General features: G+C 42.2%; 1 protein-coding gene across 2 annotated transcripts in view; it reads right to left on the bottom strand.

The window, feature by feature from the left end:
* NLGN4X (neuroligin 4 X-linked) overlaps nucleotides 1-26,723 on the bottom strand; it is a 347,399-nt gene that overhangs the window by 257,868 nt on the left and 62,808 nt on the right. For both annotated transcript variants that reach the window (XM_060003055.1, XM_060003056.1), the window contains exon 4: nucleotides 13,262-14,063. In XM_060003055.1, the coding sequence (XP_059859038.1) occupies nucleotides 13,262-13,733 (472 nt within the window). In that variant the 5' untranslated portion in view covers nucleotides 13,734-14,063. The remainder of the gene's footprint in view (nucleotides 1-13,261; nucleotides 14,064-26,723) is intronic.

Below are 26,723 nucleotides of genomic sequence, written 5' to 3'. Positions count from 1 at the left end.
TTTAAGAGCCTTTTTCCCAAGAGAGACAAGAAGGACAAAGTGTTCTTGGTGATGTGTTTGACTATCTTTCCTAGGAAGGAAAGATTTAGTTTCTTTCTGACACGTTGAGGAAAACTCCACTTGGATTCCACGGGCGAAGCTTCAGAGAGAAGGTCTGGCTTCCTGGAAGTTTGTGTTTTCTTTTTATGGAGTCCTAGACATGAAAGAAGTGAGACTTACAGCGCTCTTTTCCTTCTTCTCCCACTCCCAATACCCACCTCTGGTAACCATCAATCTGTTCTCAGTAACTATGAGCTTGGCTTTTTTGTTTTTTGTGGGTTTTTTTGGGGGGGGGGGGTTAGATTTCACATATAAGTGAAAAATACAGTATTTGTCTTTGTCTGACTTACTTCACTTAGCATAATGCCATTGAGATCTGTCCACATTGTTGCAAATGGCAGGGTTTCCTTCTTTTAATGGCTGAATAATATTCCACTGTATATATATCACATCTTCTTTCTCCACTCATCCATCAATGAGCACTAGACTGTTTCCATATCTTGGCTATTGTAAATAGTGCTGCAATGAACATGGGAGTGCAGATATCTTTCCAAGTTAGTATTTTTGCTTTCTTTGGATAAATACCCAGAAGTCGGTTTGCTGGATCATATGGGAGTTCTATTTTATTTTTTTGAGGAACCTCCATACTGTTCTCCATAGTGGCTGCACCAATTTACATTCCCACCAACAGTGCAGGAGGGCTCCCTTGTCTCCACACTCTCGCCAACACTTTTGTCTTTTCAATAGTAGCCATTCTAACAGGTGTGAAGCGATATCTCGTAGTTCTGATTTGCATTTCCTTGATGAGTAATGATGTTGAGCATCTTTTCAAGTACCTGTTGGCCATCTGTAGGTCTTCTTCAGAAAAGGTCTATTCAGATCTTCTGCCCATTTTTAAATTGAACTTTTTTTTTTTTTTTTTTTTTTAACAAATATGGTGTCTTAAAAGGACACCAGTCATAAGGACACCAGTCTTAATAAGGACACCGGTCGTAATAGATTTAGGGTCCTGGCTAATACAGTATGACCTCATCTTACCTTGATTACATTTGCAAAAGCCCTATTTTCAAATAAGGTGACATTCATAAGTACTGGGGGGGCGGGGTTAGAACTTCAACATATCTTTTGGCGGGGGACACAATTCTACCCATAACTCAGGTCAACTCAGAACCTGTGACAAGAGAAAAGTCTGAAGACTACATACCCATGGCATAGTCTGTAAAAGTCTTTAAAAGATTCCGACTGGTATTCTGCAGTCTTAGAATAACCATTTCATATCTCACAAACCCCCAAATTCCTCACAGCACCTTCTCATAGCTTATCTAAGTTAAATCATGACCACAGCAATAATAAAAACAACTACACAATCTTCATTTGAAGAAAATGCTAGAGGAAGTTCATTTCCACCTAAGTCTAGAGAAAGGCATATGAGATGTTGAACTCTTTTCCAACCTGTGAACTTTAATTAACTTCTTGGAAATGATTCTACCTCCATTAAATCAAATTATAGATGATTGCGTTTATTTTTTTAATTTATTAATTAATTTATTTTTGGCTGCGTTGGGTCTTTGTTGCTGCACGTGGGCTTTCTCTAGTTGCGGCGAGCGGGGGCTACTCTTCGTTGCGGTGTGTGGGCTTCTCATTGCGGTGGCTTCTCTTGTTGAGGAGCACGGGCTCTGGGCGCGCGGGCTTCAGTAGTTGTGGCATGTGGGCTCAGTAGTTGTGGCTCGCAGGCTCTAGAGTACAGGCTCAGTAGTTGTGGTGTCCAGGCTTAGGTGCTCTGCGGCATGTGGGATCTTCCCGGACCAGGACTCGAACCCATGTCCCCTGTGCTGGCAGGCAGACTCCCAACCACTGCACCACCACGGAAGCCCAAGACGACTGCATTTAAAATCAGGCAACCTATGGCGTTTCCCAAACTAGGAACCCATTACTGTGTTGGCCATTCCGTCACAATTTTCCACCTCTTTCCTTTGTAACACCTCTGGGACTTTGTATTTCAGGGAAACATGCAGTAAAGAGATTTTGGCTGGGCTGCAGCTGGTAATTCTTGTGCAGGCAACGTCCTGTGAGAAAATCCAAGCCTCAGCTGCAAATTTCTTCATCCTGGCACATGCGATCCGTTTGCTGTAGGAAGCAGAGGGATCGTATTTTCTTTCATGTTCTAACTCGTACTGTAAAATATATTATTGTTTTCTAAAAAAAATTATGAAAACATTCAGTTTCAGGTTCAATATACATGAGCCAAGAGCTGAAGGCATTTGCCAAAGAAAAAAACTAACATGAACTCCAGGTATATACAACACATATCATGATTTGAGAGCAAATGCTTGCCTATGGGTTGACATCGGCAATAATTCTTGGTACCAAGACATCCACCTAAGAGTAAGACACTCAATTGATACGCTCTCCACAGCTGGCTAGGGAAGAGGATGAGAGGGTCCTAAAGGCATCTGCAGGAGGAAATGAAGCCTGCTGAGGATGCTTGCATGAGACAAGGTGGAACACAATATCTTGTCTTCAAAGATTTCCAAAGCAAGAGGCTGGGAGAGGAAGGAATCCAGTTGGCTTTGCTTTAGCTCTGTTGGTAGAGATGGCACATGGATAGATCACCAGCCCTTTCCAACGGTGAAAGGAACTCCCTTACAAACCTGCAAACATCTTCATCGGCCAGCTCCAAAAAGGGCTGCATGTCCAGAACTGTCCGTCGTCCATTTGATCCATACATTCAAGTAGATGGTTCATTAAGTTCACAAATGCTTTCAAAGGTTTACAGTCTCCTGGGGGTGTAGCCTTGTAAAATGATTGGAGTGAAGCTCTAGGAATACGGAGAAGGATGTTTCACCTCTGCTTACGACTTCAGGGGGTTAATGACCAGAGGAATACTGCATTGAGAAAGTCTGGGTGAAATGGGTCCCACAGCTCCTTCTACGTGGAAGATTTCACAATTCTGTGATTTATGTGCTAGTTGATGCCATCACTCACCCCCAGGTAATATGATGATTGGGTAGTAGGATATTCAATGTACCACAATCCCTTTCTTTGAAAAAAATGCATGAGATGCAAACATCCTTGTACAATGTGCTACAGTGGAATCTGATCTCATCATCTGATTTAAACTCAGAAGGAAATATCTAATCTAAGCTAATATGTTTTTACCAGTGTAATTTTCTTAGGGAAGATACAGTTTTCTAAGGTTTAATACTCTATTTTTAAATCTAAACTACTTTTTTAAAACACACAAAATATTATAGCAATATCACATTAGTTATCCGGAGGTACACATCATAAAATATAGAGTTATGAAAGTATTTCACTAGGTAAAAATTTGGGGGAAGCAGTAAAGCTTTTAATGATTTTTTTAAAAAATTCCAGGCGATAAGTACATCTGAATTTGGTAAGAAAGGAACCTCGTGTTCTTTGATTTAACCTTACCGCACAGTCTGTTGAGAAGAAAAATGTGCATTAGCATTCCTTTGGATGGAATTCCATTTATGAATCCTCCAATGTCGAAAATATAACAATGCAAAATACACCCAAGTGAGTACTCTGCATGTTAAACTATACCATCAAGGCACCTTCCTATAGTTCTGTCATGATTTTATCCCTCCCTCTTTCCCCATTTTATACTTTTTATGTCTTGGTCCATCTAGAGAAGCAACAAATACGCTTCATTTTGGGGGATTCAGAAAGCCCTTCTTCATTCCACAACACAGGAGTATATGCCTTGGATATTCATCTCAAGATTGGTGGAAACCTTTCCATCATGGCTCCTCAATGGAAAACATAACTTTCAAACTGTTTCCTTTTTTCTTTTTCTTTTCGTGGAAACGTAAAGCATTCCCTGCTTGAATTCACTGCGCCAACAGATCCGTTTCTGAAACTTTAGGTTTTGTTCGGACTCATTTACTTTCCCATCAAAGGGCTTACATTTCTTTACATCACCTCTTGGACTTACCCAAAGCCCTGCACATGTTAAATGCAAATAGTGATTTATCAATATTTTTCAATGAATCACCTAAAAAAGGCTGTAAAGAGAATAAGGAATGGAGGAGAGACGAAAACACACAAAGAATCAGAGTTGGGACCTGGAGATCCATAGACTATCTGGCTGGGGTTAGAACTACAGTGTACACATGAGATGTGCAGATAGGGTAGATGGGATGTCAGGTGAATATGCTCATTTTTTGATGGAATGATGGATTATGTCATGTCATAAAACAGATAGAAAAGAACATTGCTCAAAGCATACATTTTAAAGAAAACTGATAGCAGTGTTTCGGAACATGTAATTTTCAGATTGTGTCAAAACCAACTACAAAAGCTCCTTTGCTTGAGACAAATCAATGTCTTTCAGTGTTCCTCTCTTTCTGATGGGAACACACACTCTTCCCCAGGGCAAACTTGACTATTGTACACACAACCACATTCACAACGGATGAGAGAGCATCTTGATTAAGGTAAACTTCAGAGGGCTTGGAATTCAGAGAGGAAGGCAGAGTCTCGTCATCTCCATGTGCTTTTTGGCTTTTTCCAGAAAATTGTAACACACTGGATCTTAAAGGAATCACGGATGTTTTTTCCTGTGGGCTTTCTTCCAACATCCTACACACAAACACAGCCACGCAGACACACACACACACCCCACAAACTATATACCAATGCCAGTCATCACCACTCAAAATAATCAGACATGTGAAATCTAACAAGAAAAATTCTTTTCATTTTTTTTCCTCTGTTTCCAGTTGTGGAAACTCACTTCGCCAAGCCTAAATAGAATATTCGATTGAATTAATAAGACAGAGACTACTGTGTCTCTCGTCTTCATTTTGTCTTAACAAGTGGTTAGCACGTGAATAGATCACTCTTTTTCAGACTCTCTCTCTGCCTCAGTTGCCTGTGAGTTCCTGGATGATTTGTAGGTCTGATTTATTTACGCAGGGCTGCTGAAGACAGCCTGGTTTAGGAAAACCAAACAACAGACTAGATAGACAGGAACCTACTCCCCACCTGGGCACTCAAGGAACTTCAGGGTTCGAATGACAGATACTGTAATGAGATGAACACTGAATCACCCGAACATTAAAGTTATAAGAACAGACTAATTTTTTTCTTTTATAATCATTTCTTACACAGGAGCTTACTCCAAAATCACTATAACCCTAATATTCACAGGAAGTACAGTACTATTATTATTTATAACTGAGGTCACTCAATGTTAAAAAGGTTGAAGGCTTTGCCAACACAGTATGCAAAAGAAACAACAGGGTCCAAACCAGCAGTGTCTTTGGCAACAAATGATGCTATTACATGTCCTGGGGGCGCGACTGCACGAGTAAATAAGGAGGAGATTTCTGGACACTGACACATACTCGAGCAGACTAACTGCACCTCAACTTTCTACCTTGAACAGTTTGTTTGCAAAGTTTATAGTACGCATGCATAGCAAAGGGGGTTTTTAATACATCCTAAGTCATTTGGACTTGTTCTAATTGTGAAAAAACTTACAAATTGCTAACGGAATTGAGTTAAAACTCATGTTTTCGAAAAGGACAAGTGTAAGGGAAAATTTTCTTTAGAGAACAGTTTTTCTGAATTCCTCTAACAAGTACAAGGCACACTGACCAAATAGCATTATTCATAATATACATAATTTCTAAACCCACCACGGGATTATTTTTCTGTTGGTGAATCTCTTAAGCTGGGAGAGAAACACATGTTGTCAGAAATCTACTCTAGTTTAACCATGTTCACAAAATACTAAATTCTTTTCAATTAATCCTTGTCAGGGAGATACTTATTAAATAATCTTTCCTAATTATCTTCACTTACAAGCCACGGTCTACACAGCATCAAAAATCCCCCGACAGATGAAAATGGGAATCAGTTAATGATTTTCACATAGCTGCCTGCTGATGTGGACTGGCTGAAACATCTTTCTCACTGTGTTAACTTGGTCAGCTTTTAGTTTTTGCCACTAAAACTAAACTTTGCCACTCTGCCTACAACTATGCCACTCTGCCTGCAACCGAACTAGACTTTGCCACTCTGCATACAACCGAACTATTTGTGACGTGATGAAAAGAGAAAAGCAATTAATGTTTCCGTTATCTCACAGAAAAAAATAGTGCTATTGTCGGTGGATGTTCTCAGATCCTCTTCCAAGAAATGAATTTTAATGCTTTCTTGATGATTAATTTCTGTACTTCAAACAGGATGCTAAAAAATCCGTTTGACAGCTCAGGCTAAAAAAGATAAAGCTTAGGAATAAAGCAGAACAAGATAATACTCTGCTCTTTAAAAAAAAAATGCCATTCCGGAAATAATGCCATTTGCAGCGACATGGTTGGAGCGAGAGATTATCATACTAAGTAAGTCAGACAGAGACAAATATGATATCACTTATATGTGGAATCTAAAATACTACACAAATGACCTTATCTACAAAACAGAAACAGACTCACAGACAGAGAGGACAAACTTGTGGTGGCCAAGGGGGAGCGGGATGGAGGAGGGATGGTCTGGGAGTTTGGGATTAGCAGATGCAAGCTATCATATATAGAATGGATAAACAACAAGGTCCCACTTTAGAGCACAGGGAACTATATTCAGTATCCTGTGATAAACCAAATGGAAATGAATATGAAAAAGAATATGTATGTATAACTGAGTCACTTTGCTGTACGGCAGAAATTAACACAACATTGTAAATCAACTATACCTTCTATTTTAAAAATGCCACTCCTCAAAATTCCCTTTTGTTAAAGCCATACTGCGAACTGTCAGAAGTGATGGATGCTTGGTCCTGTTTCTTAAGCTGACCCCTCCAATACTACAGTAATTACTTATGTTAGAGACAATACACATGTATTATGTACTGGACGTTATATGAGACCAATATGCATATGCAAATTAGCTGAAAAGTTCTGGTTCTCTTTTCTACTATTACCTGTGCTCCACTAACATCAGATTACAGAGTCGTTATAAGTACAAGATACTAGACAAAGCACTTCATATGGATTAATACCTTAAATCTCCCAGCTCATCTTTATTTTACACGCAAGGAAACTGAGGCATGTACTAGCCAAGGAACTTGTCCATAATCACTCAACTGGTAAGGGAACAGGCTGGCATTTGCCCCCTGGCAGGCAAGTTCCTGACCAATCCTCCAAGCTGAGCTGAAGGAGTGAACGGAATTGACACTAGAAAGGGTACAGAAAACGTGTCTGCACCCCTCATGTTCATAGGGGTCCATAGGTTGTTTCCAAGCAATGGAAACAACCTAAGTGTCCTTCTATGCGTGGACAGGTAAAGAATTTGTGGTGTAGTTACACAATGAAATATCACTGAGCCATAAAAAAGGAAATTCCTGCTGTTTGTGGTAACGTGGATGGACCCTGATGGCATCATGCTAAGTGACATTAGGAAATGGCAAACACTGTATTCACTCCTATGTGGACTCTACACAAAAAACACATGATATCACTTATACGTAGAATCTCAAAAAAATATTACAAATGAACTTATTTACAAAACAGAAACAGAGTCACAGGTGTAGAAAACAAACTCATGGTTACCAACAAGGGGGAAACCGGGGGAGGGGTAAATTGGGAGACTGGGATTGACACATACACAACTATATATAAAACAGATAACTAATAAGGACCTGCTGTAGAGCCCAGGGAACTCTACTCAATACTCTGTTAATGGCCTCTATGGGAAAAGAATCTTAAAAAGAGCGGAACTATGTATATGGATAACTGATTCACTCTGCTGTACACCTGAAACTAACACAACATTGTAAGTCAGCTATACTCCAATAAAAAATTGATTGAAAAAATAAACAAAAACAAACAAAACCACCCAACTCGTAGAAAAAGAGATCAGATTTGTTGCAGCCAAAGGTGGGGGTAGAGGAATGGGGGATTGAATGAAGGTGGTTGAAAGGTACAAACACCAGTTCCACGACAAGTAAGTACTAGGGGTATAATGTACAGTGCTGATGACTCTAGTCACCACTGCTCTATGACATACAGCAAAGCTGCAAAGAAAGTAAATCCTAAGACTTCTCATCATGAGGAAAAAACTTTTCCTTTTTTTTCTTTTTCCCGTACCTGTACGAGAGGACGTATGTTAGCTGAAACTACTGTGATCGTTTCACGATATGCGGAAACCATACCATCATGCTGTCCCCCTTAAACGTGTACAGCAATAGATGTCAACTATATCTCAATAAAACCAGGGGGCGGGTAAGAATTAACTGACATTCTGTCAAATAAATTCATCAATAAATTATTTTTTAAAAGGATAGAGAATCACTTTCCCCATAACAGATCAGATCTTGAGGTCTAGAGGGAAGGAATGGGGAGCCCAAAAGATTTTGCTAACGCAAAAGAAGACATTTAGAGGTACCGCTGCCATCGTGAGGGACATTTTGCAGAGACAGATGAGAAAAGACGACCATTTGGATGTTTTGCTCTATGCCATTCACTGACACCTACTCTGGACATCTGTTTTAGATGCCTGGGAAATCTTAAATACCCGTTCATTATGTTCCTGTGTAAAATCAGTGAATCTTTTGAATATGACATTTAGTAAGAGTTGCCATAAATCTGTTCTAAAACGAGGAACCAAAAGTTGGGTGTCTACTTTCTACAGGTTAAACCTCAAATCTGCAAAATATCCACCCACCAACGGGAACCAACTTTGTCTCCTTGATATGTATAAGGGAAAGCGGCAAATGTTAACCACCCACTGTTAAAATGAGTGTGGGGGTTGTTTGTTTTTTAACCAGTTATTCTGGAGGTTGAAAGGGTAACAAACGAATTAGCATCTCAGAATGGGCAGCAACTCGGAAAGCTCAGAACAACTCTTCAGTGCTGTGTATGTTGCTTTCAGTTAGGGTATTTATATTAAAGGCTGGCAAAACTCTATGAGTTTCCGTTGCCGCTGGGACAAATTGGCACCAGTGTTGCGGCTTCGAGTGGCAGATATTCAGGATCTTAGAGTTCTGAAGGTCAGAGTTCCACTGGGCTAAAACTGAGGGGTGGGCAGGGCTGTGCTTCTCTCTGGGGCTCAAGGAGAGAACCCATCTCTTGTCTTTTCCAGCTTCGACAGGCTTCAGGGTTCCTCAACTCTTGGTTCCGCCTTGTCCTCAAAGGCAGCAATGACCACTGTGCCTTTTTTCCATTGTTTCCCTCTGGCCCTCATCACCTTTTCTGCTTCCTTATTCGCAACAGAGCGTCTTTGTTATTAAATATGGACCCACCCAGATAAACCAGAATATATTCCCTGCATCTTAAAGTCAATGGATAAACAAATACCATAACAATAGGGACAGAGTAAAGGGACAAAGTAGGTAATTAAATAGTTAATCCCACTAGGGGATTGTACGTAAAGGAAAAAGTATGGGAGACCCTGTAAGTTAATGATCACTCAAGAAAGCAGGCGTGCTGAGCCACAAAGCCAGGCAGCCTTATTAGCAACAAAACCATGCGACAGAAGAGCAAGACGTGCCCCAAAACAATAAAAAAAAATGGTGGCATGAGACCCACATCCTGCCCAGTGAGCTAAGTTAATGACCCCTAGGACATGCTCTCTGCACACATAAAAAGCAATAATTTATGAAATGGTGACATTTCAAAGTGAAAGACCCTCACTGTACTGAGACCTGAAATAATTCTTCCATGTGCCATGACAGTCCCAGCTTGACCATGTGGGGGACAAGAAAACTCCCCTGCCTGATGTGGTGGACAAGCTAAGGACGGAAGCCTGACGTCTACCCAAGAATGAGGAAGAGGGTGGTCTTCTCCCCCTCCCCACTTTTCCTTTGATTATAAAACTGCAGCCCAGGGATTCCCTGCTGGCGCAGTGGTTGAGAATCCACCTGCCGATGCAGGGGATACGGGTTCGTGCCCCAATCCGGGAAGATCCCACATGCCGCGGAGCGGCTGGGCCCGTAAGCCATGGCCGCTGAACCTGTGCGTCCGGAGCCTGTGCTCCGCAACGAGAGAGGCCACAACAGTGAGAAGCCCGCGTACCACCAAAAAAAAAAAAAAAAACTGCAGCCCACTAAGTTCTCAGTGGCTCACGGCACCCTCTCACCTACCTGCTTGTAAGCCTCACAAGTATCCTATTCTAATAAATCACTTCTTATCTATCACTTTGCCTCTCACTGAATTCCTTTTTTTTCTTTTTAATATTTATTTATTTATTTGGCTGTGCTGGGTCTTAGTTGTAGAATGCAGGACCTAGTTCCCTGACCAGGGATTGAACCCGGGCTCCCTGCATTGGGAGCACGGACTCTTAACCACTAGACCACCAGGGAAGTCCCTTGCTGAATTCTTTCTGCACTGAGACATATAGAACCGGAGCTCCTCAGAGCCCGCCCGAAAATGTCACCTAGCGGTTTCAATTCCATCAGCAACCTTCATCCCCTTGGCCCTGTAAGGTAACATATTCAAAGGTTCCAGGGATTAGGACGTGCCCTTCTTTGGAGGAGGCGTTGTTCTGCCTACAACAAGTCTCTGTGTGTCTCTCGAAATTAAGCATGCTTGTCTCTGTGGCCATGCCAACATGTGAAGCCTGACTAGCCCAGGACAGGAACTCAGAACTATCATGGGTAGGGAAGTCAGATGGCCACACCATTGGATGAATGCATCACGACAAATCTAAAACAAATAATGGAGTACCAGAGTGGAATATTGAATTCCAAATAGCCAATACGGCTGTGCACACACTTAATGAAATGCACTGTTATGAATTAAGATATGCCCTAAAGCAAGGTCTTTGGAGAAATCAGCATGACGCCATCATTTCCATGTGTTATTGTACAAGTGGGGTTTATTCATTTAGCAATAACCAATAATTAAACATCTAATCCTCCATGTTGATTCACAAATGGATGCAAATCATCTATTTTTAAACCCTCAAAACTCCTGACCCAATAGGCTGTGATTTTCTGTTTCTGCAAACACACGGGCATATAGCTTCCCTCACCAGCAAAATTCCATTATGTATCTATCGTAGGGAGATCAAATTTACCTATTCAGCCCCTATTAGATTTCTGACTCTCCCGCCAAGATGCTGTGAGATATCGTGTGCCAGAGTGCTCTAAAAAGCCCAGAGGAATCAACAGGTAGCAGTGCCTTTATTCTTAAATTTAGATTGCTTCTCTAGTAGGCAGCTTTTTTCGCGTGTTTCTAGTCCCAAATTCCTATTCAATCCTGAACCACAAAGAAACGGCCGAATCGTTTATGGGGTCAGTCCACACAACTGCACATCTATGGGTCTGTCATCAGGGAAGCTACTGATTTGTCTTCCTGGGCGGTGTAACTGTACCCCGACCTCTCAGAAGCAGGCATTCTATTTGAAGTGCATCCCTTGTTTGGAAGGTGAACGCTATAAAGTCACTGGTTCAGAGACACCAGCATATCAAATTTATGATGAAAGCAATTTTATTTTATTTTTTTAAAGGTTTTTTGTTTGATGTGGACCATTTTTAAACATCTCTATTGAATTTGTTCCAATATTGCTTCTGTTTTATGTTTGTTTGTTTGGTTTTCTTTTTTGGCCATGAGGCACGTGGGATCACAGCTCCCCGACCAGGGATCAAACCGCACCCCCTGCACTGGAAGCAAAGTCTTAACCACTGGCCCGCCAGGGAAGTCCCATGAAAGCAATTTGAATCCTTTACCCTGTTTTGTTTCCACCACCCTGTCTTTGCTTCTTTTTATTCCTTTCTTTGAATAGTTCATGATAAGAAAGACCATGACCCAGGTGGCTTTGAACTGAGAACTCTAATTGGTTTGGGTGGGGTTATCCATCCTCTTACATACGCACCAAGCAGCTACTGAGCACTAGGGCAGCTCAGCACAGGGCACGGAAGTAAGGCGTCCAGTGTCAGTTTAACCCCTTGAACCCTATTCAAGACCTAGACTTTACAAGGTAATTGTGAGATCTGTCACCACAGTGACAATAGCCACATGCCAGACGCTACTAACATAATGAAGCTGAACGCTTTCACTTTCTCTGGGCATTCCTTGTCATCTCCCTAACAGACTGCCCCCATCCCGGTTTCTCGAGAAAGGTGCCCACGCCACCTCTTTGCATCTGCACGGAGAAAGAACGATATGGCAGATGCAATCCGACTTTGGGTATCACTGAATAATGTCATCATTTATGGCAGACTTTCAGCCAAAGCTCACTGACAAACATCTCCCAAGGATTAAAGGTAAAAAAAGGAAAAGAAATGTCTGCATGAAAGTTACCAAGGACAAGGACACACTTCAGTTTCTACAGTAGACAGTGGTGGCTATGATTCCTCTCAATTACTTTTTTTTAGGTTCTAGGAAGATTTCATTCTATGTTTTTCCTTCTCCTTGTATAAAAAAGAGCACATGCAAACAAGCAATGAGAAACGGACGTGCATTGTAGACTAACTTGAGTCTGGTTGGTCTTTAGCAAACATTTTAATTTAAGGTCTACTTGAACAAGGAGATATCCAAGTTTTACTAGTATTGGATTAAGTTAATATATGGAACATGATTGTTTTCACAGATTTTCAGTGTTGTGTTCTCCAAAAGAAAAGGGGCATTTTGTTCAAGCAAGAAAATCATTTTTCTAACGTACTTAGAATCATCTGACGACACACATTTGCCATTTGATTGCAGTGAATATTGGCAGGAAATAAAGTCCAAATGTATATCAACAACATGGATTCTGAACAATCAAGTCCAATTGTTTTATCAAATATCCCTTGCTTGTGTATTTAAAACAATCAGTGGCTCCCTTTAAGACTCAAAAAGTGCTAATATCTTAAGGCATTAGAGCCAAAGGAACCATTTCTTGTATAATTTTCAGGTGCTCACTCCAGCACGCAAATGTTCTTAATTCTATTAGTTTCTCTAGATCCACTCCTTTACAGATGATTCAGGTATAACATAGAACACTATATGCTCAGACTGGTAATCACCTGCAAATCAAGACGACAGCAATGCTAAAAAGGCAATATATGGAAAGAATTAAGTCATTAATTATGATACTCTCCATCGATTAGACACTGCGTAAATTCAAGTCGAATAAGTGGTACGTTACTGAGATAACTGAATATGAAAAAAAAAAGAACGGTTATAGAAAATACCACGCACAGGACATTATACAACCCTCTTGGCAAATCTGAGGCTGAGCGAGCAGGTGTTTTCTGTTTAGAATAAGTACTTACCATCCTCCGTGGGCACATAGATATTCAAATAAAGGCAGTCTTCATTCTGATCTTGAACGTAGGTCATCAGAGTATCCAGATTGGCAGTAAACCAGATGGGCAGCATGTCATGCAAGAGAGACCGCTCATCCAGGTGCTGGGGGCACACGGCAGCAAACTGAGTGGCGTTCCGAACCCCAGTCCATGAGGAGGGGGGTTCCGGGGGCTGAAACCGCCTTTCCCCAGTAGGAGGCGAGGCATAAGGGACCCCCAAGTATTGCTCCACTGGACCCAAAATCTCATTGGGCAGCGGTGTTCTCAAGCCCCTGATTTTGCCGTAATTGGTGTTGACCACAGGATACTGCACCTGGCTGTCGATGAGCGTGAACTTGATGGCCAGGGCAGTGATCCACAACAGGACGTTGGAGTTCACCATGACACAGACCGGGGTGAAGACCAGCGGAAGCCATAACAGTCCCTGGGGTCTCGACATGGTTCACCACCACATCCGCGGGCGTCCGTGCGATGCAACTCCAAGCAAAGCAAGCCGTGAAGGGAGCCTGCAGAGAGAGACGGCTTTCCAGGGACCAAGACCCTGGAGAGGGGAAGGGCTCGCTAGGAAGCCTCTTCGATGGGTCATAGACAGAGCCCGAGCTTAACAACAAACCCGGCGGTTTTCTCAGCAGCCCATTACAGGACAGCAGCCCTCTCTTAATCCTGGTGCCGAATTCCAGCCCGTGCGAGGCTCCAAGGAAGCGGTGACCATCCAACACCTCCCCGGGGCAGCGATCACTTAGGAGACCTCCAAGGCAGAGCGGTCAGCCTAATGGGAGAAAAAAGCAGACAAGGCTAAGGAAGGCAAGACCACTGCCACCAATGGCGTTTGCTGCGTCTTCCATGCAACCCTCAACATCACGCGAGGAAATCTCATTCACCGATGCATCTGTAGAGCGGCATCCGCGGGCAGTAGAATTTCGCCAGACAACCGCTTGTCTTAATTTCTACAGTGAGTCCCATCAGCAAGAACGATGCCAGTACTCCGGAAACATTCAAGTCTTTGTTCAATGAACAAACACACTGCCAAAAGTTACACACATTGCACAGATAACTGTACTGATGTCTCCTAATTGCACTATTATTGATAATATTAGCCCAGCAATGGATAGGCACTCCCAAAACACTGTTTCTCAGATGTTTAAGAAAACTGTCACTTTATACATAAAATAAACAAGGACCTACTGTATAGCACAGGGAACTATACTCGGTATTTTGTAATAACCTATATGGGAAAAGAATGGATATAGGTATATGTTTAACTGAATCACTGTGCTGTACACCTGAAACTCAACATTGTAAATCAACTATACTCCAATATAAAGTAAATATATTTTCTCCCATTCTGAGGGTTCCCTTTTCGTCTTATTTATGGTTTCCTTTGCTGTGCAAATCCTTTTAAGTTTAATTAGGTCCCATTTGTTTATTTTTGTTTTTATTTTCATTACCCTAGGAGGTGGGTCAAAAAAGGTATCACTGTGATTTATGTCAAAGAGTGCTGCAAAGCAGAAATAGAGACACAGATGTAGAGAACAAACGTATGGATACCAAGTGGGGAAGGAGGGTGGGATGAACTGGGAGATTGGGATTGACATATATACACTACTATGCATAAAATAGCTAACTAATGAGAACCTACTGTATAGCACAGGGGACTCTACTCAATGCTCTGTGGTGACCTAAATGGGAAGGAAATCCAAAAAAGAGGGGACATATGGATACGTAGAGCTGATTCACTTTGCTGTACAGTAGAAACTGTAATACAACCCTGTAAAGCAACTGTACCCCAATAAAATTTTTAAATAAATTCATACATACATACATACACTAATAAATACATAAATAAATGTAAAAAAAAAAACTGTCACTTTTTCCTAAGGTATTATGAGTGGAGCTCTAAAAGTTTTCCAAGATGGGTAAAGGGAAGTGTGCAACCAGACCAGACTGGCTTCATGCCAGGTGGGTATTTACCAGCGAACATAAAGGGAGCAACATGCAGTGGAAAGAGCATCGACACCGGATACTCATCCTCCTCGGGCTACGCAGGGGCACGTGTCTGTAGGCTCCAGACATCATCGCCCTGAATCTCAGCTTCCTTGTAAGAAACTGAACAAGATGCTGCATCTCAAGTACGTGCCGTACTGCTTGTCACATCAAGACACCATTCATAATTAAGAGTGTGGATACAGCAATCCCGATCTTCATGTAAAGCACTGCATGCCTTCAAGGGTAAACCCTGCAGCCTATTTAAGAACCTTCTGGTACATCTGAGTCATCTTCCTACTGAGTCTGGGAGGAGTTAACTTTTAAAGAGTGACCTCCTTGGGAATTCCCTGGCAGTCCAGTGGTTAGGACTCCGGCGCTCTCACTGCCAGGGCCGCGGGTTCAATCCCTGGTCGGGGAACTGAGACCTGCAAGCCACGTGGCACCCCCAAAATAAAGAAAACAAAAAGGACCGCCTCAATTTGTCCCTACGGGATCACACGACGACTCTCCCCAGATAAACCACTGCGCGCAGGACATTCAAGACTGTCGCACGTGAGTACCACAAATGATGCATTAGAGACAGAAAACACTTCATGAGGTGTTGCAGGGACTCTACCTTTCTTTTAATCAACATTTTTTTTACTGAAGTACAGCTGATGTACAACATTGTATTAATTTCTGCTGTCCAGCAGAGTGATTCTGTTATACGTACACATCGTTTTTTTATATATTCTTTTCCATGATGGTTTATCATAGGATACTGAATATAGTTCTCTGTGATACACAGTAGGACCTTGGGGTTTATCCATCCTATACATAAAAGCTCACATCTGCTAACCCCGAACTCCCCCTCCATCCCTCCCCCAACCCCTCCCCCTTGGCAACCACCAGTCTGTTCAGTACAGGACTCTACCTTTAAATACAGCATTCTTCAGCTGAAAATAGACAGATGTGCTTCTAAGGACACAGATTATTCTGGGTTATTCAGAGTCTTTCTCGGCTAGAATGTAATTATGCATTTCATTTCAGGGAATGGTTGAGTAGAAGATGTCAAACAGATAATTTATTTTCTAATGAAACATATCTGAGCCAGACCTATCACGGAGCTAGAATACGTCTGGGGGAAATTTTGTCATCCGTGACATCCTGGGCCAAGTTAATCAGAGTTGGATGAAAATGCACTACAACACGGGATGGTAGCATTGAGAGTGAAAATTCGCATCACACCCAATGGCTGATTTATGTGTTTCCTTTTATCTTTGTACTGGAGACAACATTTGGATTTCTGCCACAGCATGATCCAATTGCTGAATAATTAAGAGACAGACAGAAAACGTGAAAGAGGTGCTGACTTGTCTGAAATCTTGTGCTCCTGAAAGCCCTTCTGCTTTACAACCAGCAACAGTACTTCCTTCTCAAGCCTTCCTCATGGTCATAGGAGATGCCAGTAATTTCTGATTCTGATAGACCTGGGTCCCCAAATGCTACCTCTCTGTGAGCTGGAGAAGTGAGTCAACCTCTCTGAGCTTTAAGTAGATGGCATGTCATGCCTCCTTTGTGGGGCTGGGCTGAGCCACAAGGGAGCAAAGGGGCAGGGCAGAGAAAAGGTCTCCTCAACACCCATGAAATGCTGGGATTTTGAACACAGACCTGCTCAAAACACTCCCGGGTACAGAGACAACATGCACTGAAGGCAGCCCAGGGCTGGCATGAAGCAGGTACAGAGCGAGTACTTTAAACTCTTTGAGCCTCTCTTTACTTATGTGTTTCTAACTCTCTGGGAATTAACTGAGCTGGTCCACACAAGGCATCACATAGTCCCTGGAGCACAGAATTCCATAAAGGTAGAATTCAGTTGGCGGATTTGTCCCAGGACGTACACCGTGAATGCCTTGAGGAAGCCTGGTCCACTCCATCATTTTTCCAGCTCCATGTGGAAGACAGCACCTCTATGTCACATATTTGTTAAGACTGAGCAAGTGAGGGCACACGTACACTTCCTGCTTCACCTGTGTGATCAAGCCTACCTCCCCACAAGGTTCTGAGGGCCAGAGAGAGACCATGAACCAGCCGGACCTAAGAGGAGGGGAATGGGGGGCGGGTATCTGGACACTCGTGAAGCCCAGGCTAGGCATTCAAAGTAATCATACGTTCCAAGCCATCCTATTTCCCGATGCTCTGGAATTTGGCACTTTGCACACATGGAATACCACCAACGCCGAGCACTGTTTCACAGACTCTGCACTGCTGACATCTGGGACCACACTGCTCTTTGTGGTGAGGGCCACCCTGAGCCCTGTAGCGTGTGTAGTAGCACCTCTGGTCTCTACGCACCCGAGGCTGGTAGCACCCGCCTCTCATTTTTAACACAAAAGTCTCCAGACATTGCTAAGTGACCTCTGGAGGCAAGATCATCTCAAGGTAAGAACCACGGGTGTAAATCATCAAATATGGGATCATGGTGGCCACGTAAATGACTGAGCACCTGTGGGTACATTTGAAAATTATCAAATTATTTATGTTTGTGTGTGTATATATATGTGTGTGTGTGTCACATTCAAATATTTGGCAACTGTAAAAGTTTTAGCAATGAAGGTTTAAAAAATAAACCTATTTTAAACATGCATCCTCATTTAAAAATCATTATAAGTTTATTTTGGGGAGGACCAGAAAAAGACTTCTCAGGTAAACGTCACACTGAAAATAAGTTTACAAGGAGTGAAATGCTGTTATAGCTACATGTAATATATATGCACAGTTAGGATACGTATAATACACATGTTTATAAATATGCTATCTATTTTCTCTATAATATGTATTCATATATTTTCAAATTTTTCCGAAATAAAAACAAGATACTACAGGGCTTCCCTGGTGGCACAGTGGTTGAGAGTCCGCCTGCCGGTGCAGGGGACGCCCGTTCGTGCCCCGGTCCGGGAAGATCCCACGTGCCGCGGAGCAGTTGGGCCCGCGAGCCATGGCCGCTGAGCCTGCGCGTCCGGAGCCTGTGCTCCACAACGGGAGAGGCCAGAGCGGTGAGAGGCCTGCGTACCGCAAAAAACAAAAAAACAAAACAAAAAAAACAACAAAAAAAAACCCAAGATACTACAAAGGAAATTCCTGAAGAAAAAATTTCAATGAAAAAAATGAGAACAAAAACTGTAACTTCACTGCATACATACAACTGGGGAGTTAGGAAGGCCTTGACAGCATGTTCTCCCTGCAAAAGTTGCACACAGACTAATTTCTCAGAGAGGCATTTCGACGTGATTTATAACTTGATTAGGTAGTTTTGAATGATCTCTACAGGACAGTCGTTCTGTATGAGGCTGTAATTAAGACTTGGCTCCAGCTACTCAGGCAAGCTAAACTATAAATGAGTCAAAATAAAAACTGCAATAAATTTCTTTCCAAAGTGCAGATCACTCAAATTGAGATTGGTTTAATTTTACAATATATATTTAATTTAGGTGAGCCCTGATCAAATTTATCTTGGTGTTTTGGCCTTCCAAGGAATAAAATCATGTCTCCTGGGTGTTCACGGCCTCACCTTTCTGTGGCTGAGAAATACATTACAAGACAGAACTCTGTGGATGCATCTTCCAAGAAAAAAAAAAAAGAAAAGAGAAGGAAGGAAAAAAACATGAGAGGATTAACGAAGTGGCACAGCCCTCCCCTGATGTGACTCTCAGCTCCATCGAAGGTCTGGGACGTGCTATCTGCTACCAATAGTCTGCTGACCCCAAGAGGCACTTGGAAGATTCACTTTCATCTCACATCCCAAAGCATCAGGAAACCAAGAACAATAGATGCTGGTAAAATTAATGAGCTTGTACAACAATCCTGCCACACTGTTTCCTCGAGAGTCTGCAATAGCCATTCCCCAAACTACAACCTGTAGACCTCCCCAGTTTCATTTTTTCTTTTGTTTTTGGTGAGGACACCAACGTTTCATGGTAGCCAAGTGGGGTATGGTTCATCTTTAATCCTACAACACAGATGTCTACCGTGAGGTGGCCCAGGGCACCTGTTATCTACGTGAACAACCTCGACATTCTGCACATGGGCTGACAACACACACGCGTGCACGCGCACACACACACACACACACAATCCCTATTCGAGATTCCCTGATGCTGGCAATCAGCCAGTTATTTTGTGTATTTTTTGTGTATTTTTTAATCTGCTGGCTTTGATGTTATCTCCCAGATGGGCACAGTCACCATCTACTGTGTCTTTTGTCAAATCTTCTAGCTCTCTGCACATCTATCCCTGTACTTCCTTTCAGTTCTAAAAACCAGATCCCATCAAAATCCACCCTTTTGAACCAAGAAGTTTAGATGTAAATAATTACAGAGTGAAGATGCCATATGTACTATCTTCAAGGTTGCCGTATGCCCAGTGGGGGCTTCAAAGCATCAACTCCATCACCTCCGTCACCATTTCTGTTCTCACACTGAAGTTTAATGGCTCAGGAAAACAACAGGGCCACAGTCGTAGGAACTGGAGTTTGCAACCAGAGCCAGAACCCAGACTAAACCCAGGAAAAAGAGTTAATGGCTTATATGTGGTCCAGTCAAGACACTGGACAGACTGGGCATATATCTGGACAAAATTATAATTCAAAAAGATAGATGTACCCCTATGTTCACAGCATCACTAGTTACAAGACATGGAAACAACCTAAATGTCCATCAACAGAGGAACGAATAAAGAAGATGTGGTACATATATACAATGGAATATTACTCAGCCACAGAAAAGAACAAAATAATGCCATTTGCAGCAACATGGAAGGACAGAGAGATTGTCATACTAAAGTGAAGTAAGACAGAGAAAGACAAATACCATATGATATCACTTACATGTGGAATTTAAATATGACACAAACGAACTTACCTATGAAACAGAAACAGACTCACAGACATAGAGAACAGTCTGGTGGTTCTCCAGGCCAAGGGGGAGGGGTTTGGGGGAGGGATGGATAGAGAGTTTGGAGTTAGCAGATGCAAACTATTATATATAGGATGGATAAACAACAAGGGAACTATATTCAATATCCTGTGGTAAACCATAACGGAAAATATAAAAAAGAATGTATACATATGTATAACTACATCACTTTGCTGCATAGAAGAAATTAACATTGTAAATCAACTATACTTCAATTAAAAAAGGATTGATTGGATAGAAAGATACACCAAGGATATGTAGGCCAGAGATATGATCAGGAATAAAACATGGATGTTTTTTCTAGAGCAATGATGTGGACAACAGAATCTACAGTGGTCACCGAAATAAAACACCAACACTTAGTCATAGATCAGTAAGTATTTCATAAAGATCACTATTCTAAGTTACTGGGACATAGCGGGAGATGAGACGGAATTCCTGCCCACTTGAAGATTATACTCTCATGAAAGTGTCCCTAAAAGCGGTGCTTTTTTCCTTATTCATTGTGTGTACATCTAAAGCAAGCACAGGGACTGGCATGTATTAAAAGCTCATTAAATGCTTGACTTTCTGTGTCTAATTCAACTGATACCTAACCTGATTTCCAAATCCAAATCAAATGTTCATAGAAGCAACACTACTCACGACAGCCAAGACATGGAAGCAACCTAAATGTCAACAGACGAATGGATAAAGAAGATGTGGTACATATTATACCATGGAATACTGCTCAGCCATCACAAAGAATGAAATCATGCCATTTGCAGCAACAACTAGAGATCATCAAACCAAGTGAAGTCAGTCGGTCAGAGACAAATATCACACAATATCTATCACTTATATGTGGACTCTAAAAAAACATGATACGAATGAATTTACATACAAAAGAGAAATAGACCCACAGACAGAAAACACACTTATAGTTACCAAAGGGGAAGGAAGGGAGGGATAAACTAGGAGTTTGGGATTAACAGATACACACTTCTATATATAAAATAAATAAACAACTAGGTCCTACTGTACAGCACAGGGAACTCTGCTCAATATTTTGTAATAACCTATCAGAGAAAAGAATGTGAAACAGTATATATATACGTGTGTGTGTGTGTGTGTGTGTGTGTGTGTGTATGTATATATATATAAAACTCACTTTTCTGTACACCTGAAACTAACACAACATTGTAAATCAACTATACTTCAATAAAAAATAAATTTCAAAAAATCTATTTTGATCACTGTAGCCCTAGGGCAAGGAAAAATGTTCAACACTTAACAGAAAATTTAATAAACACATGTTTAATTTTTTTAAAACTATCTAGTACCAAACATGATTCCCAAGTCTAAATCAAGTAATTTGCAAATATGTCCAGGGTTTGTGTGGAGCTCTCTCACCAAACTCAAGTCACAGATCATCAAGGTCAAACTGTCATGTCTTCAAGACATCTGGTCTCCGAAAAATCTCATTTCTGTGCTCCTCTAACTGTCTCCATGCTTTTGTTCCACAGTTCAATAATTAGTACCATCCTTTTTCTAGTTATTTAGGTAAATGCAAGGCCACCTGTGGTGGCTCTCTTTCCAAGATTCCACATACACTAAGTCCTCACATCTGCTGAGGGTCTTAACACAGGACCAGAGACGTGGTTACCGGTAACCTCACTGGTTGCTGGTCAAAGAGAGGAGAGATCACAAAGGGTTAGCGAAAATGCAGAAGCCCAATGGCACCAAATGTTGAGCACAGATGTTGAGCCCTTCCCACGCCACGCCGGTGACAAGTAGTGTGGCCACACAGGAAACAAATTTGTGTCACGGAGGAAAGTCGAGCGTGCAGAAGACTTTGGTGCAGATCAGCGTACACACACATATATACACAAACTATATAGTTAAATCGTTTCTATCTGTCCCATAGAGCTTCTTGAATATTCATGTCGGGAAACAGACATTTCCATTTGCAGCCGTAGTCATAGTAAGAAAAGAACAGGAAGAACCCAGACATTCACGAAGAGGTGAATGGATAAATGCTGGCATATTAAAACAGAATACTACACACAGTGAAACATAAAAAACGGATCTGTAAGTTAAAACAGATAAACCCCCAAATAAAAAGCAAGTCACAGAAGAATACATATGGTGTGATGTTACTGATACGATGTTACATAAAACTAAACAGTACATTACTTAGAGCTGTATTTGTACTGAAATACAAAAAACAGGAAGGGCATGATTAAAACCAAATTCTGGGACAGTTAACTCCTATCCAGGGTCACAACTCACAATACAAAGATATTGGCAACGTTCTATTTTCTAGTAGGGCCGTATGCATATGTGTTTAGCTTCTATGTGGGTATTTATATATTTCCATGTAGTGCACATTCTATGAGCATCGTTATTTCACAGTGCAAATTTCCATCAAGAGATGCATGTCTATATAGGTTTGCCCTCACTTTATTTTCCCAAGCACTTAAAAAAATATCTGAGGGGGCTTCCCTGGTGGCGCAGTGGTTGAGAGTCTGCCTGCCGATGCAGGGGACGCGGGTTCGTGCCCCGGTCCGGGAAGATCCCACATGCCGCAGAGCGGCTGGGCCCGTGAGCCATGGCCGCTGAGCCTGCGCGTCCGGAGCCTGTGCTCCGCAACGGGAGAGGCCACAGCAGTGAGAGGCCCGTGTACTGCCAAAAAAAAAAAAAAGAAAAAAATCTGAAATTTTAAATGAAAATATCTGAAATTTTAAAAGGGAAGGAAAAAGATCAATGCCAAGGTTACATGCCAAGCCCAAGGCAATGGGCCATCTGCCCACACAATCCATAAAAAGCAGCACTGGCTGACAGCACCGCTAAAACTAGAGTCAGGTCACCTAAGACACTACTGCCTAGGTCGCTAACTAGCCAGGCGACCTCTGACCCATCACTCAGCGCCCAGAGTTGCAGCTCCCTGGACCGTGCCATGAAGACCTGGAGGACGTGCCCTCTGCTGTGGCCTTCAGCCTGAGGATCCTTGGGAACCACAGACGGCTATCCTCAAAACTGGGTGTACGTGAAAGAGGGAAGCGGTGGGAACAGAAAGTTCTCCAATGAGGCAGAAAGCCATAATTCAGGGGAGACCACTGGCACTGCAGAGTACGGGAAGATGCGCAGTGTCAGAAGCAGATAAAACAGGCTTACAACCCTATTTCTAAAAAATGTACTCTTCAGGACCACAAAACCTCTACGGGCAGGATAAAAAGATTTACGTTCACCTGAATTCTACACCCACATTCATAATGAATATTAATTCTCCGATATTCATGGATTCCCTGTACTCACTATCCTATACAAAGAATCCATCGCCGCCTTCTCATATCTGACCATGTGGGGTTATTTTGCAAGAGTTTGTACTGGAAATTATGCATACATACATATAACTATATGTATATAGTTTTAAAATATACACATATCTACATCTAAGCTAATAATATAATAGGATGCACATGTGTGTGTGTGTGCGTGCATGTGTGTGTGCGTGTGTATGTGTCTCCAAACCAACCCACTGAGGTATCAAGTTCCTTTTGTTCAGGTCCTATGCCTTCTCCATTCTTTGTAAATCTCTCCGGCACCTTGTGCAAGGCCCTTCACGTTGTACATGATCAATAAAACATATTATACGTGATGCCGATTACCCATTGCTAGATAGTTCGGTCTAAGCGTGAGCAGTCTGAAAAACAGGCTCAAATACACACCACTGGGCATCGCAACATCTACTCATCCAGCTGTTGAATATCTGGAAGGAGTACGGGCAAGGATTAGGGACGTGCCTTCTGCACTTGGGCTGCCTAGAATTCAACGCCGTCAGCAACCACTGAAGGCTGGAAACCATCGATGCCTCCACATTCCTACCTATAAAATGGGCACAGCATAGGATGTAAGTTAAATATCTGGAAGGAGTACGGGCAAGGATTAGGGACGTGCCTTCTGCACTTGGGCTGCCTAGAATTCAACGCCGTCAGCAACCACTGAAGGCTGGAAACCATCGATGCCTCCACATTCCTACCTATAAAATGGGCACAGCATAGGATGTAAGTTAAATATCTGGAAGGAGTACGGGCAAGGGTTAGGGACGTGCCTTCTGGACTTGGGCTGCCTAGACTTCAACGGCGTCAGCAACCACTGAAGGCTGGAAACCATCGATGCCTCCACATTCCTACCTATAAAATGGGCACAGCACAGGATGTAACTTAAGGATATTACTGCACGTAGGTATGGGGCATATACGTGTGTGTGAATACATACACCGCATAGGCATATGTACGTGTACGTAAATATATATACATGTGCAACAAGAAGTGTTCCCCAAAGAAACGAGAGCTAATTATAACTACTTCCTGAGGTTTTACTCAATGCTTCCACCGTGACCCACTTTGATCAATATGACGATACGTAATCAAACTCCCATCTGAATACAGTCTACATTCCAGAGGATGAGGTCAAGGCTGTAATTTAAATCACTACAATTAGGCAAATGCGTGCTCCACTTCTTCCCAGCCCCTCCTTCTGTGGGACTGTGGGCTTCTGCAGGTTGGAATTTGGAATGGAGTGTCTAAGAGACGCACTGAAACTTCTAGATACGTAGAGAGAACTGGCCCCAAGGGCTTCTGTCAGATGGTAACAGAGGAGTGAAGGACTGAAACTCAAGAATGTGAATACAAGCCTACCAAGATTTACAGTGGGAAAGATGTACCAGGAAGGAACACACATTATTTCAGAGCCAATTCACATTCATTGCTAGACGATGAGCAACTGAAAGGCAAAGACCACAGATGATTAACAGTTAAACTTGGGAAAGCGAAGGTCCTCAGCAAAGGTTATTCAATCAAAAGGAAGAGACAAGATACTGAAGGAAGCCATAAGGAACCTGGACAAGAAAGGCAGAAAAATGGCAAGTCAGCATCCACGATGCTCTCCTTAGCTGATTTCCTGTGGGTACCATAGTAAACCCCCTACCAGCGACTCCATTCGTACCCCCAACATAAACCTCCTGTGGGCCCCGTGCTTTAGCCCCTACGGTTTGTGCCCGTATGAGTTTCATCGTGAAGACAGAGTGTCTTGGGTTTGCCCTTTGACACAAGAATGAACAGTGTTATTCTGTGGCACTTTACCAGCTTCAGTCAATTTTGATGGAACCTAACTTTAAAAACTGAGGTACAGATCCATTTCCGAGGATCTATTTGTGAGATCTCTGCAAGTAAAGTAAGGAGTCCCAGATGTTAAGCACTCTTTTTTTTTTCTGCTTATTATATCTCTTTTAGTCATTTTTTAAATTGAAGTATAGCTGATTTACAATGTTGTGTTAATTACTGTTGTATAGCAAAGTGATTCATTTATGCATATATATGTTCTTTTTTATATTCTTTTCCATTATGGTTTATCATTTCTGGTTTACTGAATATACTTCTCTGTGCTATACAGTAGAACCTTGTTGTTTATCCATCCTATATGTAATAGCTTACATCTATCTGCTAACCCCAACCTCCCACTCCATCCCTCCCCCAACCCCTCCCCCTTGGCAACCACCAGTCTGTTCTCTATGTCTGTGTTCTGTTTCTGTTTCATAGATAGGTTCATGTGAAGCACTCTTAATACCATTCACTATAAAAGGCGTTCCCAGAGTTGTATAACAGGGGCTGAAGTGATCTTGATCAACAAAAGGAGGTATTTATGACAAGAAGTTGAGTGAGTTCCCCTGCAAAGGAAAGCTACTCGTGTGAGCAAAAAAGGGGAGTCTATTTATAGACAGCCCAGTTTGACCTGGGGTTAGTACCTTAGATGTAGTGGGACCTCACCCAGTCAGACGGGGGGCCTGCCGATCGATGGCTGAACACCTGGACACTTTGGGGTTAGTCTGGATGAGAAGAACCGAGTCTTCCCAAAGGAGACAACGATCAAGAACCATTTCAGGTGATAATGATAAGTGTGTGTCTTTGAGTCTGTAACAAGTAGCTTTGAAATGGCTGCTTATAGCCTCTACCGATGAACTGTAGAGTGTCCAGCAACAGAGAGTGTCTTCAGCATGTTTCCTGAGACACCATCCATGACTCAAGGACTGGCTCAAGCTTATATAGACCCCAGCTGGAGTGTCCCACTTTTCCTCTGAAGCCTGTATCCTATTTGCCTAACGCATACTTCTTCTTATGGGGAAGGCTGTTTCATCGTATGTGGAAGACCCTGCATCTTGGAAATCACTATTTTCAGTGTGGTGCTCACTGTGACAGGTGGAATTCTTCTCTCCTGTGTTTCTGATGGTGTCGAGTCACTTCAAGTGATGAAAGCTGATGTGCTTATACACCGTAGGACTCTGGGCGATTAAACAATCCTGTTCCCACACACTGTACTCGCCAAGCACAACTCTATCTAAGCTCCCAGAAGAGGCGGGTTTGTTTTCTGTCTTGACCACCACCATCTCCACCCATTCCCCAGCACGTTTCCTCTGTCTTCCTCAAACAGGAAGATTCATGTGTGAAAAC

Source organism: Delphinus delphis, chromosome X (genome assembly GCF_949987515.2).
Source record: "Delphinus delphis chromosome X, mDelDel1.2, whole genome shotgun sequence".
Taxonomy (NCBI): Eukaryota; Metazoa; Chordata; class Mammalia; order Artiodactyla; family Delphinidae; genus Delphinus; species Delphinus delphis.
The sequence above is the reverse complement of the archived record's forward strand: the minus strand, read 5'-3'. Positions and strand labels throughout refer to the sequence as shown.